General features: G+C 45.3%; 3 protein-coding genes across 4 annotated transcripts in view; 2 read left to right on the top strand and 1 right to left on the bottom strand.

Moving 5' to 3' along the window:
- The first annotated feature begins 487 nt into the window (after positions 1 to 487).
- AKR7A2 (aldo-keto reductase family 7 member A2) lies at positions 488 to 10,735 on the top strand. Its single transcript, XM_029578897.1, is given in 8 exon segments — positions 488 to 821; positions 2,682 to 2,869; positions 4,259 to 4,363; positions 5,131 to 5,175; positions 5,177 to 5,228; positions 6,201 to 6,300; positions 9,289 to 9,418; positions 10,238 to 10,735. Coding segments are annotated over 8 exon segments (1,071 nt in total). The 5' UTR covers positions 488 to 532; the 3' UTR covers positions 10,400 to 10,735.
- Positions 10,736 to 11,704: 969 nt separating this feature from the next.
- Positions 11,705 to 19,680, bottom strand: MRTO4 (MRT4 homolog, ribosome maturation factor). Its single transcript, XM_029578900.1, has 8 exons — positions 19,430 to 19,680; positions 17,957 to 18,015; positions 17,461 to 17,564; positions 15,566 to 15,647; positions 14,645 to 14,712; positions 14,329 to 14,480; positions 13,660 to 13,736; positions 11,705 to 12,914 (listed from the first exon to the last, which is right to left on the bottom strand). The coding sequence occupies exons 1-8, from the start codon at positions 19,455 to 19,457 to the stop codon at positions 12,768 to 12,770; spliced, it is 717 nt and encodes a 238-aa protein (XP_029434760.1). The 5' UTR covers positions 19,458 to 19,680; the 3' UTR covers positions 11,705 to 12,767.
- Positions 19,681 to 19,766: 86 nt separating this feature from the next.
- Positions 19,767 to 25,764, top strand: part of EMC1 (ER membrane protein complex subunit 1) — a 30,890-nt gene continuing 24,892 nt past the window's right edge. Inside the window, exons 1-4 of one of the 2 annotated variants that reach the window (XM_029578896.1) lie at positions 19,804 to 19,941; positions 22,692 to 22,737; positions 25,290 to 25,414; positions 25,651 to 25,716. In XM_029578896.1, coding sequence (XP_029434756.1) covers positions 22,715 to 22,737; positions 25,290 to 25,414; positions 25,651 to 25,716 — 214 coding nt within the window. In that variant the 5' untranslated portion in view covers positions 19,804 to 19,941; positions 22,692 to 22,714. Of the gene's footprint in view, positions 19,942 to 22,691; positions 22,738 to 25,289; positions 25,415 to 25,650; positions 25,717 to 25,764 lie in introns of both variants that reach the window. The other variant, XM_029578895.1, reaches the window with a different exon arrangement.

The following is a 25,764-nucleotide window of genomic DNA, read 5'->3' as shown; positions in this document are numbered from 1 at the left end:
ATTACAACAAGATGAAAAAGAAGGGATATAAATGCAGAGGTATGACCTTTCTTCCAGGTTACATAGAGGTGGTATCTTTCCTTATAACTCTGAAATATTGCTGACAAAGCTCTCTTGATGTAGTGGATAGCTTGTATCGTTTTTCATTTTGGAAGGGGTTTACATATGTTTCTTGATAGAGACTATGGGAGCCAGAATTGGCTTCCCCCCCCCCCCCCATTTGGTATCTACAAAGGCACAGGGCTTCCCAAACCTGTCCTGGAAGACCCCACAGCCAGTGGGGTTTTCAGGCTATCCACAAATGAATATGCATATCAATGTGCATATACAGAGGCTGTGGGGTCCTCCAGGACGGGTTTCGGAAGCCCTAGCCCAGTGGGAGACCCTGCGGTCCCGCCGGTTCAGGATGAGCCCTAACGCTCGGGAGAAGGGCCGTGAAATTCTCTCCCGCCCCTTCGCCCCATATCTAACTCCCGCCCCAGCAGGCGCGACCCGCGTGATCGCCAAGGAGGAGCATCGCGCGCCCTCGGTCATGTTGCACGCGACCGCCTTGGCCTCGCGTGCGATTGCCCCCGTCTCCTTCGTGGCTCGCGCTCCTCTCTCCCTCGCTTCTAAGCCTCGCGCCATGGCGCAGCCCGCGCGCCCGCTCCCTGCCACCGTGCTGGGCACCATGGAGTTCGGGCGGCGGATGGACCAGGGCGCCAGCGGCGAGCTGTGTCGCGAGTTCCTGGCGCGCGGCTACTCGGAAATGGACACGGCGTCCATGTACGGGGACGGCGAGTCGGAGCGGATCCTGGGCGAGCTGGCGCTGGGCGAGCAAGGTAACCCGTGCTGCGTTGAACCCGCACTCGCCTCCAAACCCAGGAGCTAGAAAGTTCGGCCACCCCTCCCCAGGGCAGCCGAGGCAGCTTTGCTTTCGCCCCCTTGCATGAATGGAAATGTAGTTCTGATTTTCTTTGGGACGTCAATTGGATACTCAAAACTACAACTGAATACGTGCAATAAAGGAAAACCAGGACTGGATCAGCCTGTTCTGCTGATTTGGGGGCGAGCACCCTATATTGGGTTTTGCTAGTCCCCTTGTAACCGAGTGCATTCTGGTATCTGTAATAAATAGTGGGAAATGTTCAGGTCCCTCTGGTCTACAAGTCCCAGGACCCATTTGTTGAGCTGGCAGTTGCTCTGCTCCGGAGTTAGATACTTGTCACTTTAAAGAACCTCCGTCAAGCTGATTTAAAGCCCCCAAATCTCTTGCTACCTCTGTCACCTTGTCAGAGTCGCCAATCAAAGTAGCAGATACCCAGGAAAACTGCAGACAGATCCCTTAACAAATGGGTCCATACTTTGTGTTATTTGGCTTATATGGGACTTAAAAAAAAAAAAAATGAAGACATTCTGATAAAACACCCGTGAACTTAACATTTGTAGTCACTTTGTAGTACAAACTATTTTTGCTTAGCAGGTCCCTTTTTCCCCTTTGGTCTCCCAGCTCAGCGGAAACCAGTCCCTGCTTGGGGTAACAGTGCCATGGGCTTTTCCCAACTTTAATCCCCTACCCATCTAACCCAGCCATTACGGTGACAAACCTCGGGAACCCTCTATGGCTGAGGCTCCTTCATTTCACAGCAGCTGTGAAAGCTCTCTCCGCAGCCACTCCGTCCCTGACTGGCCCGAGATTCAGTCTCACCCCATCAAGTCTCCCTCATGGCAAAAAATGTGCAACACCGCCACTGGGCTTATTCACTTTAAAAGTGATGGCGGGTAAGGATCCACAGAGGAATAATCCATCTGCAGTTCTGCTTTGTGTGTTGGTGCCGCCCTAGTTAGAGAATGGGTACCTGCCAGCCAGTTGAGCGCACTGGTTTGCTTGAATGCCCTGTGATGCTTTTTGATTAAGAAAAATACAGTAGGCACTTGTCTGACTGTCTCTGTGGTATGGGCAAGGATGGAATGAAAATGGTGACCGACCTGAACTGCACTTTGCTACCCAGAGGTGTTGCCCCTGGAGCAGGATGGGGTAATAACAACATACTACAGGGAAGTTTTGGACTTTGTGCATTGACCAGGCACAATGAGCGCCACTTATCGGTTCTGTGATTGTTGACATTACTGTACATGCCCTGTGTTCAAAGTGATTGTGCCAGAGCCAGTGTGACACCCTCTTATTCATTTCATTTGAGCCCTGCCGTAAAACAGTAGCGAGGGTGGACCTTTGTGTCTCCCTCTCAGATGAACACTGTAACCGTCTGATTGGCATGATCAGCACCAAACCAATGACTGTGAGTGCAGCTGCTCATGTTGGCAAAGACACTGCCACCTGTATATGTCAGCTTACACGCTGTGGCTTTCGCTGAGGCCTTAAAAAACCTTTTTCACATGTGCCAAACACTATAAAAGCACTTTCCTGTTAGTGCCGACTCTCATATATTGCCAGGGCATGTGCCAGTGTAGGCAGTTACACTTTATTTTTTGCTTGTGCGACATTCATAATAGCACCGGTAGGTTGCACAGGCTCGCACAGGCGGCAGGTTGCACTGACTTCGGGCACTAGACAAATGCTTAACGCAATGATGTGGTCTATTGGTGCAGTGCATGCCAGAACCAAGTTGGGAAGATTGTCCAGGAGCCGTTTCTTCTGTGCTGTTCATTTTAAAGATAAATATTGGTGTTTTTCTGGACAGTGAAAATTGCCACTAAGGCGAATCCATTGGAAGGAAAGACGCTGTCAGCAAAGAGCATCAGGTCCCAGCTGGAAATGTCTCTGAGGCATCTGAAGGCTTCGAGCGTGGATCTCTTCTACTTGCACATGCCTGACCATGAGACGCCCATTGAGGAGTCGCTGCGTGCCTGTCAGGAGCTGCACAAGGAGGTAAGAGACTGGCGTAGCCTGTGCTTCGGAAGCAAAGGCGCTTCCCTTCACCTGGGGGCCTTAACAGGTTCAGAGAGTTCCTCCCGCGGTTTGTCAGGTTCACTGCGTCCATGGCACGAGAATCATTCCCTTTCTGGGACTGAATAAATCCCCTATGAGGCGCGTTGAATTTTGACCCAGCTAAGTCCTCTGCTGTTCAGCAGTACTTTTTATGGCTGTGTCTGGATTGACCGTTGCTGTTCACGTGCTTCAGCTGAAGCAGGTCCCAAGTGCAGGTTTTCAAGAGAATATGGTTAAGGCTCTGATGGCCTCTGCAGATAGTTTAGTCTTGGCCCCGTTTACTTCCTGGTGCAGTGCCATAGGCCGCAGTGGATCTCATGCTTCTTCACAGCTAGGGATCCTCTGTGCCTAACCCAGGCTTTCTTGTTCATGTTTTGGGTTTTGTTTGTTTTTTTTTATCTACCACTTCCGCTGGGAGTCCATTCCATGCATCCACCACCTTTTATGTGAAGAAAATTTTGGAGGTCAAGTGATATGCTCAGTTGCTATCTGGAACTTGTTGCAGTTTATGATTTTTGGCATGTAAGGAGTCTGTTTATTTTTATAAAACATGATTGGTTGTGTTTATGCTGTAACCCACTTCAGGTTATGGATGAGAGTGGGATATAAATATTTTAAATCAGTTTAGTTCATTCAGGTGTGGAATAACCTAGGCTCCAGGTCACCCAGGTGCCTAAGAAAACACCAAGTCAGCCTCTCTCTTTTAAAAAAAAAAAGTATTTTTTTTCAAAATGTTTTAGCAATACAAAGCACCTCTTGTGTTCGCTCTGTCTGTCTATATTTGTGTTTTGGGGGCAGGGTTCTCCGTGAACCAGTTTCTCTGAAATCTGGTAGGCAGGTCTCTTCCTGAGATGACAGTCCTCCTGCCAAACTGGTGGATGGAGACCTCACAGGATGCAGGTGGTGGTAGAGCCAGGCCATCCAAGGAGCAAGCAGAAACGGCCACTTGCTCACCATGTTGGCACATTTTGGGGACTGGTCTGCTCCATCAGAGCTAGAGGTGGCCAGTGGCTGCATGCCACAGGAAGAAAAGGACAGTTCAGACCGATCGACCACACCGTGCACTGGGCTCATCTTACTTGCCTCTCCGACCAAAGGCCTATGGAGTGCACCCTCTCCGCACTATTGCTTCTCCAATTTGTTAACATATAAAATGCATCAGCACTTCTCTGGCTGTAGCCTGGTAACCGGGTACATTTCTAGGAAACTGCAAGGGGACTCGGAGGAATGGTTCCGAACCCCCGATGCAGTGATGTGCCCTTGTGACCTGCCAATGGGAGACTTCCGTAAGAAGAGCCATTGAGGACCTTTGACTTGTCTTTTTCTTAGGGGAAGTTTAAGGAGTTGGGCCTCTCGAATTATGCATCCTGGGAGGTGGCTGAGATCTACCACATCTGCAAGAACAATAACTGGGTGTGCCCTTCTGTGTATCAGGTGAGTCAGCGGTCTCATTTGTGGTGTGGTAAATGATTTGCTTGGGGTTTGGTTTTTTAGAAAACCCTGACTCGTCCAGTCTGCCAGAGTATTCCTATCCACACTGCCAAGGACAAATGTGAGCCCTAGAGCATGATGGACCTATGGGATGTGACGTCCCCTCCAAGACTGTCTGTCTTCCTCTGTTGTACTCCAGCTTCCTGGTTGGCTCAGCATGCCAGAGCCCCTGCTAGGTCCCACTAGAATTCAGAGAGCCAGAGACATAGGACGAATGTTCCCCGAACATCTGGCCTCCCAGGTCCCTGTGGCCTTTGCAGCTGCCTCCTGCTGCACTAGCTCAGTCAACACGAGGAGCACGCAGCCTGCTGGACTCTGCTACACGAGCACCTGCGTTTCTGCCAGGACTTCTAGTTAGCACTGTGCTTGCAGCCTGCCAGGCAGATCCTAACTGCTAATTAGTGCTCTCATTGCAGCCTGCCAGACAGACCCAGTTACATGAGTGCCTGCATTTCTATGAAAAATATTTCATAATCTGCACACTAAGGTCTTACTCCCAGAGGGCTTACAGTTCAGATTACATTACTTGTAGGTGCTACGTAGAATAGAGGTGGGTGGCGCTGTTCCCTTTCTATGTGGATACACAGACCACACGGGCGGCAGCGTGATACCCTTTCTAACACGTGTGTCTGGGTAAATCTGACTGGTGGGTCATTCATGGGGTTTTAATGTATAATTTTCTCTTCTTTGACTAATTGCTTACCTTTCAGGGGATGTACAATGGCACCACGCGTCAGGTTGAGACAGAGCTGTTTGCCCTGCCTGCGTCACTTTGGGATGAGGTTTTATGCTTACAATCCTTTGGCTGGTAAGGAGCTTTGGTTAAGGGAAGGGGTGGGGAAGTACAGTCCTTGTGCAGTAAAACGTTTTTCAGTGGGTACTGCTGGTGAGAATTGCATTTTATCTCAGGCTGGATGTTTGTTTACTTAAAAAGATTTCTAAACAGTCTGTCCAGTCCAAATCGGAGCGCCCCCCCCAGGTGATGTACAGCAGTAAAAATTACAATTGATCAGTAGAACTAGCAAGCAGTATGAAGTTTGATAATTTGGTACAGCTCGGGATGTTTAGGTCCACGCTGCCATATAATGAGACTTGGAAGGGAAGGGAGCCTGGAGAATTGTTTTTGGATAATGGATAAGCACTGCCAGGTCAAGCCAAAGGTCAGCCAGAGCGGAGTACATGGGGCAGCCCTTTTCCAGCAGGAATTTTCCCCTAGTTACTATTCAGGTCCCACATCACCACCAGACACCAAACTGGATGTTTGTGTGGTGTCTTACGTGACCTAGGCCCGTGTTTCCCAATCCTCTCCTGTAGGCATCCCTAGCAAGGTTGGATTTTCAGGATATCCGTAATGAATATGCATGAGAGAGATTTGAATACATTGGGGGCCCAGCATATGCAAATCTATCTCATGCATATTCATTGTGGAGATCCTGAAAACCCGACTGGGTAGGGGTGCTTCCAGGAGAGGGTTGAGAGCTACTGACCTAGGCACCAGTTTGTTGAAACCTGCTCCCACTCTCCAGCTCACATCCCAAAGATCGGCGAGATGGAGGATGGGTGCGTGGGACAAGGCATCTTAAGGTCACGGATATGCCCGTTTTGGCTGTACTTCTCTGATCTGTTCCCTGCCTGTGAAGAAAGGAGCTATGGGATCCAAGGCATTTGGGTAACTCACTTGCGCAGCTAGAAACGGAGGTTTGTTCATCTTGACCCTCATTTTAAAAAGTGAACGCTGACCGGACAGGAAAATGTTAATGTTCTGATACCTTCTCTGCAGGAGGTCTGCTGACCGGGAAATATATGTACGCAGATAAGGACAAAAGCCAACCAGCTGGCCGTTTTTTTGGAAACAACTGGGCACAGGCATACCAGAACAGGTGAGCATCCATTTTAATTTTCCCTCCGGTCTCTAACGGCCAGGTTCTACAATCGGGGATGGCATGAAGGGCTGCCAGCATTTATTGTATTATTTGCAGAGGACTGAGTGTTCTTTATTTGTTATAACACCTTTCCTTGCAATGTCAAAGCCGTTTACAAAAAAATATATAATAAAACATTTCATGATCTGCTAAGTAATAGTTATCTTGTTTAAAAAAAACCCCAGCAGAGAGAGATCTTTTTCTGTTTGTTTTTAAAATTTCATCTCCCATGGCACATCAGTTCTGCAGGAGGGCCCCGAGGTTCTTCACAAGCCATATTAATATTAAGCATTCATATATCAGCCAGGGCCCAGAATTTCAAATGTACAACAAACATGTGAATTGTAGTACTAAAATAGGTTTTACCACAACCTCTGGTCTAAAGAAATATGTTTTTGTTCTGTGAATCTTGTGTCGGATTCTCCCTCCTCAGTCCAGTAGGTGGAGACAGAAGTCTCATAAACCACAGGTAGGCAACCTTATGGGGCTTGGCCCCCATAAAAAAAAAAAAAAAAAAGCAGCCTTGCTATTCGTGAAGGAACCAGCCTGCTAGCGCTAACTTTTGTCCCATCCATGCATTGAGACTCCGGAGCTCTGCCTGCCTCTGGAGACCTGCATGTGGAACAGGGAGCATTTCAGAGAATGCCCCCTAGAGGTTCTGGATTTCAGCTTTCTACTGAAAATGTTCAGATTACTTACCTGGTAATCTTGTTTTCCTTAGTGTAGACAGATGGACTCAGGACAAATGGGATAGTATCCGCGTGCTAGCAGTTGGAGACGGATCTGACGTCAGCACGGGGGCGTGTATATATCCCCACAGGAAGCGCAGCTGTTCAGTAATCTTCCTTGCAAAAGCTGTTATGGATGTGTGTACTGACGCTCAATGAAAAGTAAAGAAAAAAGTGAAAACAGGCCTCCCCTGACCGATTGACAGTGGCCGGAGACCGCCAGCCTTCCCAACCGGAAGGCGTGGATATAGGCAGAGTGTACGCTCTTAGGAACACAAAAGTCAAAGGCGTACCCGGAATCAGTGAAACCCATGGACACAGGCAGCTGGGCGGGATGCTGAGTCCATCTGTCTACACTAAGGAAAACAAGATTACCAGGTAAGTAATCTCAACATTTCCTGGCGTGTAGCCAGATGGACTCAGGACAAATGGGATGTACCAAAGCTTTACACCCCGCCTGGGCGGGAGGCTGCCTGAGGACCATGCAGTACCGCCCTCGCAAAGGCCGAGTCCTCCCTGGCCTGGACATCCAGACGGTAGAACCGAGAAAAGGTATGGAGAGAGGACCATGTCGCCGCTTTACAGATGTCCGCCGGTGACAGCATCCGGGATTCAGCCCAAGACGCCGCTTGGGCTCTGGTAGAATGAGCCTTAACCCGAAGAGGCGGAGCCTTCCCAGCCGCCACGTAGGCGGCTCTGACCACGTCTTTAATCCAGCGGGCAATGGTGGGCCGAGAGGCCGCTTCACCTTGCTTCTTCCCGCTGTGTAGGACGAACAGATGGTCTGTCTTCCGCAGGTCTTGAGACATTGGCAGATACCTGGGCAGCAATCTGCCGAGGTCGAGATGGCGTAATAAACGGCCTTCTTCAGATTTCTTCAAACCTACCGTGGTAGGCAAGGATATGGTTTGGTTAAGATGAAACTGTGAAACCACTTTAGGGAGAAAGGAGGGAACCGTCCGAAGATGGATAGACTCCGAAGTGATACGTAGAAAGGGGTCACGGCAGGACAGCGCCTGTAGTTCAGAGACGCGGCGTGCGGAGCATACGGCCAGCAGGAATACCAACTTCAGGGTTAGAGACTGTAGAGACAAGCCCCGAAGGGGTCGGAAGGTGGATCCCGCAAGGAAATCCAGAACCAGATTAAGGTTCCAGAAGGGTATAGGCCACTTTAGTGGCGGACGAATATGCTTGACGCCTTGCAGGAAACGAGAAACATCAGGGTGCTTGGCGATAGTCTTGCCACCTCTCCTGGGTCCATAGCACGATAGTGCCGCTACCTGAGTAAGGCCACAAATGGCGTCCTCCACAGCTTGCCACGCCGCCGGTCCTCTAGATAGCGGAGACCTGGGGGAAGAGACGTACGCCGTACCAAATCTGCAGCGCTGCCGGGCAGGATCACAGGCGGTCTCCGGCTGCAAGGGGAAAGGGCCGATACCTTTCACCGCCGCGGTTGAGGCACTGCACCCGCTACCTCGTCCACGCCGGGAGCGAGGGCCTCGGCTGAACCGAGGACTTACACCTCCGGGGGACCACGGGAGTCACCCCAGGAAGCTCAACTGGGGGGCACGGCCAGAACGGCCCCTGAGGAGCGCGGGGCTCAAAAAGGTGTTGAAGAAAGGTAAAGTAGAATCTAGAAGAGAAGAAAACAAAAATGAAAGTAGTCTTGGAAAGCACGCTGAACCAGCGTGCAGGCACTCCAAACTGCTTTGGAGACGGAAATTACTGAACAGCTGCGCTTCCTGTGGGGATATATACACGCCCCTGTGCTGACGTCAGATCCGTCTCCAACTGCTAGCACGCGGATACTATCCCATTTGTCCTGAGTCCATCTGGCTACACGCCAGGAAATCCTAAATTTGGCTTCCAGAACCTGCCTCCCACATTTTCCTATGTCTTTAGTGCCCACATGGTATGACAGCCGGCTCCTCCCCAATATAGTCTAAACTCCCATCTAGGTGACGTGTGAGGTCCGCCACCTTCGCACCAGGCAGGTAAGTTACCCGGCGGTTCTCAAGTCCACCAGCCACCCAGCGGGGTTTAAACGTTTGGACAGGAATCTGAAGGAAAAGTCCATAACGCATTATTAGCCAGGTAGACCAGAGAAAGCTATTGCTATCCCTAGGCACGAGCAACCAGAAATAAATCTACTTTGCGCTCGGGCAGCTGCTTAGCACCAGCATGGAATTTTATTCATGTTCCTTTCTTTATATTATAGATACTGGAAGGAGAACCAGTTTGAGGCTATTGACCTCCTACAGCAAGCCCTGATCACAGCTTACGGGGCCAAAAAGCCCAGCCTGACCGCCGCTGCTCTGCGCTGGATGTATCATCATTCCAAACTGCAGGTATGTCCTTTCTGATCTGCTGCAGCAAATGAGGTGCGACACAGTACAGGTGAAACATAAATATTATAAGAGGTGGCTGGTGATAAAGATCTGGACTTCGCTGTGGCCAGCCCTTAATGAATGTCTGAGATAGGAGCGCCCCGCTGGAGGGGGCTGTAAATCCAGCTCTATTTTCCTGAATTGGAGCCTTGGAATCATATAGTCCAGGCTCCAGTTTGGCCAGAGAGAACCTGGCCCTTACGTCTACGCAGAAAAGAGGAATTGATCTTAGATAATTTTCCTGTGGCATCTTCAGCGCACTTTCCGAGGAGGGAAACAAAATGGCGGAGTCTGCAGATCTTGAGGAGCCTGCGGCAGGCCAGAATACGGGGGGGGGGGGGGGGGGGGCGCGGGCTGTTTCCCAACCTGAAGACCGCCGCTAACATGATTGTAACACTCCTCTGGGTCTGAGATGCCAGAGCTCAGGAACGATCTTACTGATTTTGGCAGATGAGGTTTTCCTAGCGCTGATACCAAATGCCTCCCCTCCCCCCTCAGAGCTTTAAGCTCCTGTGCTCCCCTGCATGGATCTAGAGAAGTGGAAAAAAGTGGTTCAGGAGGACTTTGAAGGAGAGAACTCGGGGGGGATTGTTATCCTTTTTCACATGCCTTCTACCATGTGTGAGTTCTCCTGGAAGGACTTTGTGGCCCAGCGATTTGAAGGGTCACTTTTTTTTTTTTGTCTTAAGATTAGTTCCCCCTCCCCCCAGGGTGAAAGGAGAGCGTAGGGTCTTGGTGCATGGCGAGTAACGGTCCCTTCTCCCTCCCCCCTGTTCCCAGGGCATGTCTGGAGATGCAGTGATTGTGGGCATGTCCAGCATGGAGCAGCTCCTGCAGAACCTGGATGCTGCCGAGGAGGGGCCTCTGCTCCCTGCCGTCGTGGAGGCCTTTGATAAAGCCTGGCATCTTACAGCAGCTGATTGCCCCAATTACTTCCGCTAGAATGTTCCGTCTGTAAGTGCCAGAGATTTTAATACCAAGGAAGCTTGGATGTGCTTGCTCTCCCCCCAACCCCCCCCTTTTTTTTTTTTTTTTTTTTTTAAATCTTAAAATATTTTGTGATTGGAATCAGAAGTAGCCTGCAGGTCAAAATAAAGCATTTCCTACTTCAGTCTAGCCTCTCTTCCTACCCTAGGAAGAAATGTCAGCTTGTGGATCAGACAGACCCATTTATAGATAGTCTCTATATTTACATTGTGGCATATTTGTATACATTTGAATAATTTGCATATTAAATCTAAATTTATTTTGCACAATAAAAAGTAGTTTTCCAGTTTTGCTTTGTATAACTTTTGTTCTTCTTGGAAGTTGGGGGTAGGGAGAGAGGACCCCTGACTCCTTTTTAGCCTGCAAGGCTCCCCCCTTTCCATACTGATAGGTGGTGATGCCTCAGGCTGTCTCACTCAGGGCCTGCCTTGTGCTTTGAGCTGTTCTGCTGTTGTGCTGCAGGGTTCCTAATGGCAGGCCAGCCCTGTCTGGAAGAAGAGGGTGCAGAAAATGCATAGCCAGCCATCATCTTCCAGCTGTGGCTGTCCCAGGCGCCTGCAGGGACTGCCCAGTTCGATGGCAAGGAGCTTCCATAAACTTTTCTCCAGTTATAGAACTAGGGCTTTTGATCCTAGAGGTTTATAAATTGCAAACTTAGGATCTTTTTTTTGCCCAGGCAATTTGGGGGTGGTGGTGGTGGTGTTTTTCAATCATAAACAATATCCCTAGGACCCTTTTTAGATATTCAATTTTATTAAAAAAAAAAAAATACAGAAATCTACCACAAATTCAAAACAAGGGGGTGGTGGAGAGAGGAGTGGAAACGGATGTAGTGGTGGGGGTGAAGCTGGATGTAGCTAAGAAGGGTCCTTTTCCATTGCAGTCCTCTCTGCTTCACTCCCTCCAAATCATGACCACTATTGCTGTCTTTTAGGCTCGCTCCTGGCCTGTGCTTTTCACAGCTCCTCTGTTGCTTGGGAGTGGGGAGAGCTGGGGCTTCAGATCAGCAGCTGGTTGTTTTTTTTTTTTCCCCCATGGAGCAGCTGCTTTTGGGCTCCCTACATCTGGCTACTGAGTCAAGAAGAGGCTCTCCACCCTATACCTATGTTTGTGTGTGTTGGGGGGAGCCCTGGACTTGCTTCTAAGGAATGGTATATGCAGTAAATGCAACCAAAGGAGGCATGGGTACTCTTCACCTCCTGTACCTTTATGGGAAGCTTAGACAGAGGTCTGCACAGAATTGCCAAGCACTATGTTTAGGGCAGTAATGCCATTTATTTAAATCAGAAAAGATGACAGTGTAGAGGAGGCAGCACAGGACCCAAGTTGGATTCCTGGGTTAGGGCTTCTGTTTCCCTGAGTTGCAGTCAGTGTTTGCAGCCCCTGGGTGGAAGACGTCTGCACTCTCTCTCTACAGTGATACCTATGGCCAGCCACAACCCGATTCCATGCTATATTTCTGACAGAGCCATTTCAACCTAAGATCATTGTACATGAAGGCTCAGAGAACTATAGCACAACAAAAGGCTGGATCTGACTGAGCTGCAAACCCAAAATAGAGAACTACAGTGCATAAACAACATAACCAGGAACGATGACCTACAATCAGTGGAGATTCCCAGCCCCTTCTCCTCTTGTCCTCTCCAGGTGGCCTGCAGCGGGCTTTATGTAATCCAAGTTGTTGCACAGTTCAAGTTTTAGTTTAATAGGCAGGACTCGCAGCTTACTAAGCAGAGATAGGGCACAGTACACCCATAGCTGCTGGGAGAAGGGAGTTTTCTTCCTACTTACATACTCTCTTTTCCAACTACTGTGAATAACTGTTCATAGTGCCAAAGCTTTCGCTAGAGGCCAACTCCAGTTAAGGTGCAGGAGAAAACTGCAGGACCAAGGAAAACAAAAGTAGGCTCATATACCAATATATTTTAATGAACTTTGTGATGGGATTGTATATTTTGCCATGTAAAGTCCATCCAAATATCCTCTCTGAAAAGGGCTTTATGAAGAGGCAGCAGTGGCTGATTTGGACCTAAAGCTCATGCACTGCCAGCTTTCTTCTACTTTAGCCACCCAACCAATGAAGTATATCGAAGGCATTTAAACAATAAATATTAAGGTCTGGACTGAAGCTGGTGGTGCCAGCTCCCACTCTACAGAGGACTCCCTTTGCACCAAGTGCAGCTGCAGTGAAAGTGTCAAGAGATAGCACAAGGCCTGAAGTACAGATTGCAATACAATTGCAAACCTGAAGATTTCCTTCTTGTTGGACATTTAAAGCCTCTGCCTAGCAGAGTCCCAGGTAGTCCAACCTGTCCATAGGAACCTAATCATCCTCTTCCTCTTCCTCCTCATCCTGGTCTTCTGTCTTTTCATCCACATCTTCCAGCAGCTGTTTGAACTCCGCTGTTTCAGAGATCCACACTGACTTTATGGTAACAGTAAATTCTGCCATCTGAAAGCCAAACAGTTTCTAAAAAGGAAACATGAGCCAGGTTAATCAGTCACAATAGCCGAACAGATCTGATTTGTTGTATTTGTTTCTATAGTGCCACATAGTTATTGTATTTTGGGCTGCCCAGAAGCCCAACCTTCTTTAAATAACCTGCACAGAATCGTATTTCAGCTCCGCTGGGACCACTTTTGCTGGTAACAGCATGCAAGTTCTATAGCAATCAGCTTCTGTTCTTTATTCCTGACCTGCAGCGCCAAGCATTTGATGCAGATTATGGGATGGATCGGTAATGTGCATAAATCAGAACTGAATGATTCTGGGGAACATGAATACTACATTACACCAAATAGGTCCCTCTTGTTACTTATTTGAATAAAGCCTCGTTGTTGCTTGCATCTCATAGGCTGGAGGACAGCATTTAGCCTTTTATCCCTCCTTTACATCTTCAAACCCCCCACCCCCATAGACAGCATATTCTGGGGAAGCGCAGTGGTCCATCCAAAGGTTGGAGGGGCATCTGCTTCGAGGTACAAGCCTCAGTAATCAGGCAGGGCCTACCATAATAGCAGCCATCCCTGGGCACATCACTCATCCAGGTCCAACACGGATAGGATCAGACATCAGCTCCCTGCAATGTAGCCCCCATGGTCTGACCCCCAGAACTAGTCCCACAATTACCTTGTTAACCCAAGATACAATTTCAATGGCCAAATGCAATCATAAATCATAGTTAGCAATCTTCTGCTGTGTGTATGATACTCACTAGGATGCGTGCTTGTTCAGGGGTCAGTACACTCCCCTCTTTACACACTTCATAATCTGAAAGTAGTGTTACTATTCCTGGAAAGAGAAGAAAACCAGAGGTAGGACACTGTATCTTGGGAAATAGGCCAATTAATATTCCCTGTACATACCTGCATCAGTCCAGGCTCCTGGGTTTATGCATCTCTGCCAGCAGATGGAGAAAGTTTCACTGACCCTGCTTGATAAACCGTGTTGCACCAAAAGGTAAGTTTTACCCTTTTTAGGAATCTGGATTTCCCCTGCACGGGGACTACATGTATGTTTAATTAATTTGCGTATGCTTAAAACGGTTCACTGCGTCTTGTGCAAATGTTCAGGATTCATGTACAGAACTACTCCAGTTAGTTTCTGCATACAACCTCATTGCTGGATCAAGGGCTTGAACCAGGACCTTTCCCAAGTAAGATCATAAGCAGGAAAACTGGCAAAAATGTAGATTATACAACGATTGAGCCTATCAAGCTATACCAGATTTTCCTTCCTGCAAAGGCAGAGCTAAAGTGTTCTTGCCTGTGCCAGCACAGTTAAAGTTCATAATACAGCTTAAAAGGGATGACAAACTTTGCTAGCCTTAATATTTTCCCAGTCCTTGCACGACAGTCAAGTCTCCCCTGCACGCTTCCCTCACCTTTTTTCAGCGAGGTCGGCAGTCCCAGTTGCCGTAACTGAGGCTCCATGGAGTGCGGGAACTGCTCTAAAGGCCCTGCATCCAGACTCACTGTGAATGTGGCTCTGTTTCCCGCCCGTGCATAGTCTGTTTCTTTAAACTGAGCAAACCAGCTGTGAGAGGCAAAAAGAAAACAGGATGAGCCTGCAGTGATGACCTGTTTTGTTTGGAATCGGTTGAATCAGTCATCAGAAAGGCATGCAGAGGAAAGGAAGATGAGGCTCTCTCATTCAGTCCATGTCGCATGCCTTCACTAGAAGCAGGTTTGATAACTTACTCGTTCACTTCTTCCTTTGTACGATTGGTGAAAAGCAAACCAACTTCCCCTCTCAAACACTTGCTCAGCTAGGAGGAGTAAAAGAAGGGATTTATTAGGATATGAAGTCACATTCTTGTACTTTTACTAGAGGATGGAGGTGGGGTGCTAATGTCTCACAAGTGAATTGGTAAAGAATGAAAATGTTTTAATACAAGATACAGCAGTCACACCTTTTAGGGAGGCAAGATCTAGTGTTTAGCTCTTAAACGGTTAGGAATCCACAACTCCTAGATTATAAAGCCAGAGACTGTAGTACCTTGGTTACAAAATGTGTAATAGTGAGTGTTTTATTTGTTGGGACAACCCCCCCCCCAGACTGTCTTCCTGATCCTTTGGGCTTTTAGCCCACTCAGAACTGGCCTCTGTTGGGCTATATGACCATGCCCATTCATTTGCAACTGCCTGAGGGTTTTCTCCTATTTTATGTCTCCTCTCCACATACTTAGCCAGGCATTGGAGCAACACTCCTCAGCGCAGGGCCAAGCACCAGGGTGCCGTCTGGAACCCTGTGATCATGAGCCCTAAATTTGGCCACTAGTTGTCACTGTTGCATAACAAATGGGCCTCCCTCCCTCCCTCGGGCAATGACCGCATCCCCAAACCTGGCTGATCTGGGTGGTGGAAGAACTGCCCCGGGAATCAAACCAGGTCTATCTGCATGGCAATGCTACTGAATAACCAGGCTAGCCCACAGATTTTAATTGTAAAACGCATGTTATATAAGCACAAGTGTACCAAAGCATAAAGCACAGGAACCTAACCTAATGGGTGAAAGGTGGTATCTGACTGTCCCCTCCAGACACAGGACCTGCCCAATATGCAATAACTGAATTAGAATGGTCGATGACCAGGAGAAGAAAAGAGACAAATAGGACTCACCTTGTGCAAATTATCTTTGTATTCATCAGCAGGACTTCTCCCTAGTGCCACCATCATTACTTTGTTTTTGCCAAAGAAAATCCTTAAATTTCAAAGAGAGAAAAATATTTTGAACCTATAGTTAATGCACTTTAGGAATATGAATAGTGCTCTTAATGTTGTTGTGGACAATTGTACATCCAACTATCCTGAAAGAGCATGACATTAGCAACGGTTTATCATAATAGATCTTCCACCGACCAGGAAACACATTTTAACAAACCCCTGAGTTTATTAATCAGACTTATTTTAATTGGCTTTTCTTACATCCATGGTTATGTTCTTTACTAGGGATGATACACTCAGAAATTCATATTTTTCATCCTCAGCTGTAATCTTTTCCAGATGAAAATCAAGGAAATAACTTGTGCATGTTTGTGATTTTTGTTTTTCTTTTGTGTTTTATGGATTGTATTTTTTATTTTAATTGTACATTGTTTTATGAGTTTAAAAATATTAACTGGAAAGTGATTTATAATTGTTCTTAAAAGGTGACGAGAGACCATTCAGGCTCTCCACCCAAAGAATCAGTTTTGATTATAAATCCTGAACATAATCCCGAAGGTCACAGCAATAGGATAGGTCAAATCTCATTCACATTAAGTATCTGACTCTAGAGAGAAATAAAAAGGGAATTTATTTTCCCTGTAAGCCTAGAGCAACAAAGGCTTATGCTATGATAAAAAAAAAAAAATAATAATCAGAGGTGGAAGATTAATTAAATTGCTGGCACTGCTCTGCCCATGCCACAGAAGAGAGATTAATATGGTGCTCCTCCGTAAACACCAGTAAGACACTAGAGCACAAAGATGCCTTATCATACACACAATGGGGCCAATGCAATACAGTGCGCTCAGCTCAGAACAATTTGCAATAAGGGGATTAGCACCTATTCAACGCACATCCAATGGAGTGAGTCAAATATTGCTAATCACATGCGATTGTGGCTATTAGCATTTTTTGCACTCCAGATGCAAAAAAAAAGTGCATCTAGGATGCATATTTGGTGCTCAGAAAAACAAAATTAAATAAAAGTTAGAAAAATAGAAAAAAACTCCAAACAACAAAACACTGGCTGTCAGGCGCAGGAAACAGAGCTTTAAATGACAAGCATCTGTTGCCTGAACCCCCTGGCTGTGCGGCGTTTAAGAAACCGACGCCGATAAACTCAGTGTCAGTTTTCCTAACCAGCAGACCGCCGACGCTGATTGGGTTTGCATTAGCAAGGAGGCGCTAGGGGTGCGCAAGCAACCCTAGTGCCTCCTTACTAATGTGACTCCTCCCCCTAATTTAAATATTGCATGGCACGCATTAAGAAAGCAGGCGCTGACTGATCAGCGCCCGCTTTCTGTGCATATTTATTGCATCGGCTTCAATGTATACACCCAATCAAAACATTTCTTTCCAATTCTTTGTGACTAGGACCATATTTTCAACACACATGCGCGCGAGCACACACGCACACTAAACTGTGGACAATGAGTTACACTCAAGCACTCTAATCACCAGCCAAATCTGCCACTGAAGGGAACATATCAAAGTGGCAATGGTGTTGCCCTGTGCTAATGATATAAGAAATCTGCCACCCTCTGCCAACATTTTTTTTTTTATTGGAATAACATCTTAAAAAAAAAAAAAGTCCAACACATCAAGCAGGCTATAAAAACATCTTTCATACTGTCCACTGTTTGGGTCTGTGCACTTAGGATGAAAATGGCACTGACACCACAAACACTGAGAACTGCATTCATGTTTCTACTTCAAGAGTAACACACTATAAGTATATTTGTGATTTTTATATATAGCTCTCTCATTCAAGCAATAAGCAAATGGCAAGTTCTCCCTACCCAACTCACCTACTGTGCTTCCAGGCATTCCTGACCTCCTTTAATTTGTTGTTTCTCATGTTTCCGATAGACAACACAAACAGGTATTTGTATGTATCCACACATTTCCGCAACTACAGGGGAAAGGATTTTTATATTTGTTCAGCACATGCATATCAATATCCAGCACTGTTCTGTGCTTAGTCTTTACAAAGAGAGATTCATCTTCTAGAATGGGGATATTTTACTGGAAAGGCCAGGGATTGGGACATTGCCTCCCCTGACATGGAAACATTGAACATGGTTATGTGTAGTGGCTTGGTCATCCCTTTTCACATTGAAAATTCACCAACACAACATTGAAGTGAACAAAGGTCACTTTTCAAAGAAGTGAATTCAAGATACATGAAATGTATTGCTGATTTCCTTGAGGACACAAACCCTTCTAAATATTTATGTACTGCTGTGGACATACATGCACTGCTTTAGTAAGAGCAAGATGAACAGTAAAACAGCATGTTCTTACCTCTTCTATTAAATTCTGTTTCACTTGTAAGCCTTTCTTTGTGGTCTTAGTTAAGGACACTGGAAAAGTGAGAAGCAGAAATCTCAGAGGTTCCCATTAAAAAAAAAAGTTACATACAAGGAAAACCTTTTTTTTATACTTTTAAACAAAGTGCAGAACTTTAGCTTTCAACAATCCCAGTAGATGGAAAAGTGTAACTGCACACAACAGATAAATCTTAAGTAAACTGAATGTCAGTATTTGGGAAGATGTATTATTACATTATTTCAGCTTGGAGAAGAGACGACTGAGGGGGGATATGATAGAGGTGTTTAAAATCATGAGAGGTCTAGAACGGGTAGATGTGAATCGGTTATTTACTCTTTCGGATAGTAGAAAGACTAGGGGGCACTCCATGAAGTTAACATGGGGCACATTTAAAACTAATCGGAGAAAGTTCTTTTTTACTCAACGCACAATTAAACTCTGGAATTTGTTGCCAGAGGATGTGGTTAGTGCAGTTAGTATAGCTGTGTTTAAAAAAGGATTGGATAAGTTCTTGGAGGAGAAGTCCATTACCTGCTATTAAGTTCACTTAGAGAATAGCCACTGCCATTAGCAATGGTTACATGGAATAGAGTTAGTTTTTGGGTACTTGCCAGGTTCTTATGGCCTGGATTGACCACTGTTGGAAACAGGATGCTGGGCTTGATGGACCCTTGGTCTGACCCAGTATGGCAATTTCTTATGTTCTTATGACATTAAATAACTTTTGAGTTAAAAAAAAATAATCATGCATTAGTTTTATGAATATGGGCCAGTTTAAAGCCACAATTCAAATTAGCTGAATTTGTTTTTCCCCTCTAATACACCGGCTCTAAAAGTACACAAAATAATCAGAGAAGTGCTAAAAACACACAAAAGGGCAACTACTCCAACTAAAGTCAATAGACCAGAGATGAACCCTGGCCGTGCAGCGAGCGTGACAGCCAGGTCAGCTATTCAGAATAATCAAGTTATTGAAGTTAAGCTGATTCTTGGATCAAGATGTATGCAAACATATCTCGAGAAAGTTCATTATGGAAAGCAAACCCATGTACAGCACTTGAGGACCAGAGTTTGTCATCTCTGTATCAGACTATAAGAAACGTTTCTCAACGGACGTGGTGGTGAAGAGAAATAGGGGAAGGAATAAGATAAAGAATGTTGAGTAGAAGAAATGTTGGGGGGTGGGGGGAATAAAGAGATACCATGGAAAAGGAGAGAGGGACAGAAGGATTTCGAGAGCGATAGGAGTGGAGAAGGAGGTAAGAATGGTGGAGCGGGATAAAGGTTGTGGGCTAGGAAGTACTCGAAAAGGAAGGGGGGGGGGGGGGGGGGGGCGAGATGGGGACGGCCAGAGGATTAGAAAGAGAGAGACCAAAAACTGAAGTGGAAGGAATCGGCGAAAGACTTGGCCTCGGGACATTAGCTGTCTCCCCACTTCTCACTCACCCTTCTTGTCTCGCTTGGATTTCGGCATGGCAATCACGTTAACGCAGCAACTGGGAAAGAAAGACCTCTTCCGTCACCGCTAAGAATTATGGGATGCGTAGACGTGTTACAAATTGCCTGACAGTGAATCCGAACTTTCTCCCAGAAACAGCACCGGAACTAGCTCAAACTTACACTTCCTTAATACTGCATAGCACTGGACTATGCTAAAAAAATAAAATAAAGGCCTGCTCTACCATTGATAGACTGATGATTCCAGTTCAGGCACAAATGCGGGCATCACTGGGGGAGGGAGGGTCTTTCCAACGTGCAAGTTTCCTCCTCGCCAAACGGACGCTCCTGCCGCAGTTCTTTATGGTTTACGCTGTCTCTATGAGGTTGTGCTTCAGGCGCTGTGCATGCTGGGGAGTTGGTGGACGTAAAGTTATGGCGGCGGTGAAGGTTCTATTTGGGTCTGTTCTCTTGTCTCTGAGTGCCGCTGTCTATGAGGATCAAGTTGGGAAGTTTGACTGGTGAGTCCCGAGGGCATTTTAACCGAGAACGAACCGGGGTTGGTGCCCGCTAAGGGGGGGCTGGAATTAGGGTTGCCAACTTTTCCCACAGACCATGACTGGACACTTGAGTACTCGTGGGGAGGGAATGACAAGGAGGCGTGTTTGTTCCCCTCATTTGCATACATTTTAGATCATCCCCCTTGATTGTAACAATCATTGTTTGTGGGCTTGGCCCTCAAAAAGCCATTAATAAATTACATTACTATTATAAAATGGTAAACTTCCCAGACAAAAACAGGATGCACTGCCAGCACTCAAACAGTAGCAACCTTACTCATAAAAAGGCAACACTGCAAATATTACACCAACCCCTAAAACATCAATACACTTCCTATTATGGAAAAAGAATAAACCAAGCTGCAATAGATTCCTACACAGAAGCTACATGCTAGCTACCTCTCCTTAGTCACACATGCAGAGTCAGACACTTGCCAAAAACAGGATAAAGAGACCATAGTATAAATAAAAACATATGACAAGAACTGAAATGGAAACACAACTCTACAAGCAGTGCAATAATGGAAAAAAACAGAAACTTCACAATTTCTCATAAAATAATTAATAAATCAAGAAATGTAAAACATCAATTGTAATAGTAAAACCATATTAATAAATAGAGTAAATAATTCAAAACATGTGATGAACAGTACCTCTAATATTTAAAAGCTCATTTCAACTTAAAAACTTTATACAATTTCCCAACCATCAATAAAATATTTAAAAACCGCAAACTAATAAAGTAACACCCAACAGTTAAGGATTTAAAAACCTCCAACTTTCTATACCTGGGAACTTTTAATTTTCACTCATTCTGAGATTGTCATGGATTACTGGGGAGCGGAGGGAGGTGAAGGGGATGCACAAGCTTTCTTTTCTCATATGCACTAGCTACCTGCTTGTGTTTGTGGCTCATCTGAAGAACGCTGTCATGTGTAGTTCCTTATATTCTTACTACTCTAATTTAGGGTCTGCAAGTTAGATGTTGTGACTTGCACTCATAGCTTTGACATTAGCCAGGCCAGATGCAGCTTGTTAAGCTATGGTCAATTAAAACTCACAATTGTAATAAGATTTATGGCTGTTAGGGAGGCATCCTGTCACTACCTAACTCCAGGCACCAGCCTTCATTGGTCATATCTGACAGAGAACAGGTGTCTCCTGCCTTATCTTTTAGTTCATTAGTACCAAGCAGCATGCTACACTTTCTGGCCTCAATGATCCTTATGCTAAGCAATGCACATATATTGATCCACTTTGTCAATTATTGGGAATTGTTTTGATCCACTATCAGCCCCATCTTTGCATACAATAATCTTCCAGGAATCTAAAATTAACTCCCTAAAATCTTAATACACTCTGCCAGCTAATGGTGGAGATCTGTAGGGCTCCTCACTGCAGGTTACTCCACACCCACCATATTTGGCCACTTTAGGTGGGATTGGACACCTGCTCTGGCTTCCTCCATGTGTTTTTTGGGCTAAAAATTGTGATTGCTATGTTGGCCTACGTGCATATGTGGTATTAAGGATCAGTAAACAAGTTGTAGGACTAATTTAATATTTCTGTGCTTAGCTTTCAAGAGTTTGCCTTTCTTCATCAGGTCAGAGAAGAAAGAGTGCAGGTCTGCCCATTTTTCCTAAAAATAGTCCTCTCCATCAGGTCATGTACACTGGTTAAATAGCACAGAGTATAGGTCTTAAGCTGCCTGCATGTACTACTATAGCTTAGAGAAGGGGGGCATGCCAGAGATTACGAGACAGTGAAACTTTACAGTTGAAATGGTCTTTAGCTGAAAATGGATGAGAAAGTCAAGGTCTTCATCAAGTCCTTTTGTGTTTGTTTCACAGTGTTTGATCAGTCTAATTTCAAATGTTTTCTGTTCTTGTGTCCTCCTAAAGTTCCCTTTAAGTACCCTGTTTATGAATTCATTAAGGGAACAATCTTCCTTTAAGTAGGGTTCATCTGCTGAGCTGTCATTCTGTTTTTCCTCTGTATTATTTTGTGTTGTCTATAAAGATTGATGCTTGTCCTTAATTTTTTTTTTTGTCTTGTTTCACCATTGTAGTATCCTTCTTCACATTTTTGTTGTATTGGATCATGTACTCAATATTCATAAAGATGCATGAATGGGAACCTTTTATTATGAATTACTATTACTATTATTACTAGTTATTACTACCCTGTTTTATTGTAACTGCAACCCTTAACTTTCACTTGTATATTGTTACTATTACTACTACCTTTTTTAATTTTTGTTATTTATTGTTATTTATGACCTCTTGTTACCTCTTCACTTGTTAATTGTAAACCGACATGATGCAATACCCATCGCGAATGCCGGTATAGAAAAACTTAAAATAAATAAATAAATAAATGAATATCTTTCCCATGTGGGTAGCTATAGAGTCCTGTGACATGTGCTAGCAAAACTTGCATCATGGTGGCTTGTAGGGTTTGGTGCCATTTTTGTCTGTTTAGAAATATTTCTTGCTCTCCCTAGTTTTAGCCTTCCGACAACCACTTAACCTTGGTTTTTTTTTCTTTTTGGTGGTTATTGGAAGTGGTGAGCAGGGGATATTTCTTGCAGTAATTCATCCTCCTGTAGTAGTGGTGGCCAATCTTTTGTGATTTTCCTTAGATTTTCTAGTTCTGGTTTGTGTATGTTATGTAAGTACTGGCTTCATGATTCTCCTTTCCTTGTATTGTAGCAGGTTTTCCCTGAGTGTTTTGGATGAGGATTCAGCTTTCTTGCAGGTGATTTTGGGGTGCTAGCCCTTTTATTTGAAGGATTCAGTTAGAGCTTTGAGGTGTGTGTTTCTGTCCTTATACCCGTAGCCTGGTATATATAAACTATATCCCAGTGAATACCGCCTTTTCAACTCTTCCATAATTCTACTTAGTTAAGTGATACCTGTACATTAGTCATCTGTACATAGTCTCCCTCTATTCTATTTTATTTTCTCCCTTTACTTCTTTTTAACTATGCCTTTCTCCCCTTCCCCTCCTCATCCCCCCTTTTCCCACCCCCCTCCTACCCCTTCCTCTCCCTCCCCTTCCTCTCCCTCCCCTCCTCTCCCTCAAATCTCTGCTCCTGGGTTCATTGTTTTATTGTTTTATTTTGTTTTACTTTGTTTTGTTTTGTTTTTGTTTTCATTTTGTTAGTAATATTATATTGTTTTAATGTTATATTGTTTTACTGTATCTCCCACCTGAGTTCATTGTAAACCGGCATGATGTGCTTCACGAATGTTAGTAAATAAAAGTTAATAAATAAATGAATAAATAAATAATGGATTTTTTTTTTTAATATGTGGAGCTGTGAAGGTAGTTGCATCTGTCAGTTGACTTTCTCTCTACTGATGTTTGTAGGTGTCCATTGTTGATTGAGAATCTGAAGGCGCTGTAAACTTGCTTAAGGGTTTTTTTTTTCTCCTTCAGTCCAAATCATGTACCGGTAATATTTGAAAGCATCCAGAAATGTTTCTGTTTCAGTGCTGAGACAAAAAGCTTGAAACCATAGTGGTTTCCATAATCTGTAAATAGATGTCGTCATTGAAGCAGCAGTAGCTTTGGTTTTGGATTAATTCATTTGGTTTTGCTGTGTACAGGTGGACCAGCTATGCCATCTGTATGGGGGATGCTGCTGTACAATAATTTCATGTCCACCGGGAGAAGGAGGTTGTCAGGTGCCATCAGCTAGGTGTTGAACCTGTTTAGAAAGTCTATGGTGTCTTGTATGCTGTTGTTTGCGGTTTTTTGTTTCTAGGGCTTTGAGAGATTTCCTCTGCGAGTGTGCAAGTATTGGGTAGAATTGGTCTGCTGAAGTTCTCGGGTTTGTGGATTTTAGGTTGCTTGTTGAAGATGCCAGTAGAGGAGTGGATTGGTATTCCTGAGCGGTGTGAAGCCACTGGGTCACTGACAGGATCTCAGCCTCCCTGGAAGGCACTTGTATGCTTCACTCTGTATACTCGATTAACAAAATCAGGATCTAGTGCTCCGTGGCTTTGAGTTACCAGAGAACATTTTTTTTTTTGTTTATTGAAGAACAGAAAAAATTGTGGTGGTGGTCTTCGTTTTTCACCCACCCGTTTTGCCGGCTATGCTCTTTTTGCTTTGCGATTGAGCTGGTTTTCAGCAATGAATCTCAATCAAACCCGGGAGAATGCAGATCCCTGGAGAATGCAGATTCATTTTCTATTTATTTTGTGCTTTGTGTGTGTTCGGTGCCTGTGGAAGTTGTTTGATTTAGTCATGTGGATAGTAAGCAAGATGAGAGAGAGAGAGTGATTCAAAATTGTAGGTCCAGAAGAGTTCCAGAATTTCCCCTTCTTAGACTTCATTGCATTTTTTTTATTTTTTTTTTAACAATCTCATTTTCTTGCATTTTTCTGAGGGGTGTTTGTTTTGTTTTGTTTTATTACCTTTGTCTTTTTTTTTTTTTTTTTTAAACTTCAGATCATGGAGGAAATAATGAAACCTCACAGGCAGCGCTTGCAGGCCCGGGGATCACTTTGTATCTGTGGGGCTGCAAGCACATTTTCAAAAGGGAAAACTCCCTGGGGAGCATCCCTTTGAATATGCAGGGCCAGCTGGTGATGCGGGTACTTCAGTGCTCATGGTCTTTCTCGCGTACGCCTACTGGCCCTGCCCCTTTGCAGTGCGAAGTAAAATCTTTTGAGAATTGCTGGATCAGGCTTCCGCGGAAGTTGCTTGGAATGAACCTCCCAATGCATTGTGGGATTTGTAGGCCTGCTTCCCTTTTGAGATCAGCACTGCAGGTATCGGAAAGCATAATGCAGGGGGCTATAAAGCCAGGACCTGGGTCTCTGGAAGTTCTGCTCCAGGCCGTGCCTTCTCACTGAAACCGAACGGACAGGTCACGAGACTAAAGAGCAATGGCCATGACAAGAAGTGATTCTGTTGGAAACTGGTCTAACTCCCCACCCCAAATTTAGTTTTCCCACAGTTTCCACAGAGGAGTGATTCCTCCCCAGCCAGCGATGGGTGCCAGGAGCTGCTACTTGGGTGACCTGGCACCCTGGAATTTTCCACTACTCCCACTAAATGTGGGCTAAGCTCTCTTTTACTGGATTAAGGTAGTAGCTTACTCTGATTTAAAGAAACCAGTTTGGGTAGAAAAAAAATCTATAACTAGCTATGTTATTGGCAATGGTGCAGAGAGAGCCAGGAATGGAATTTTACCACAACGTTGTGCAGTCTGTCGCCCAATCACAGCTTTTTGCTCCGAGTGCCGATTGTTGCCCAGATCTTCACCTGCCGGCCTCATGTCCTGTTTTCTTTTTCAGGAGGCAGCAGTATGTTGGCAAGCTAAAGTTTGCCTCGCTGGACGCCTACCAGGGATCCAAGAAGCTTATCGTTGCCACAGAGAAAAATGTAATCGCAGCTTTAAACTCCAGGAACGGGGATCTGTGTGAGTTACAGCTTGCTTTCGGTTTGCCAGTGCAGAGTGTTTCAAATCTGCCACTCTGATCTTTACAGAAATTATTTCTGTGCTCGTAGGACTTGAAGAAACAACTAAAATGCCTGTTTTCTATTGTGGGTCTCTTAAATAATGTGCCGCATTAGGAATGGGGCTGGGATAATTTGGGCCGGTTATTGAATGGCTAGAGAGATGAGAATCCAGATTTGACTTCTCTTGCTTTTCAGTGTGGCGTCACGTGGACAAGGGAACCCCTGAAGGGGCTGTGGATGCCATGCTGACCTATAGCCAGGGTAAGTGATGAACTGTGCCATCTGCTTTAATCCCCACCTGTAGTTTCT

Source organism: Rhinatrema bivittatum, chromosome 15 (genome assembly GCF_901001135.1).
Source record: "Rhinatrema bivittatum chromosome 15, aRhiBiv1.1, whole genome shotgun sequence".
In the NCBI taxonomy this organism is placed as follows: domain Eukaryota; kingdom Metazoa; phylum Chordata; class Amphibia; order Gymnophiona; family Rhinatrematidae; genus Rhinatrema; species Rhinatrema bivittatum.
This window is presented reverse-complemented; position numbering and strand designations above follow the sequence as displayed.

What these genes read in the sequence shown, in the direction of transcription:
- MRTO4 (XM_029578900.1), bottom strand. Translation starts at nt 19,457, where the DNA reads ATGCCGAAATCCAAGCGAGACAAGAAGG. An exon ending in AACAGAATTTAATAGAAGAG is followed by an intron (nt 17,565 to 17,956) that starts GTAAGAACATGC and finishes TTTCCCCTGTAG; the next exon opens with TTGCGGAAATGTGTGGATAC. An exon ending in ACAAAGGAAGAAGTGAACGA is followed by an intron (nt 14,481 to 14,644) that starts GTAAGTTATCAA and finishes TGCCTCTCACAG; the next exon opens with CTGGTTTGCTCAGTTTAAAG.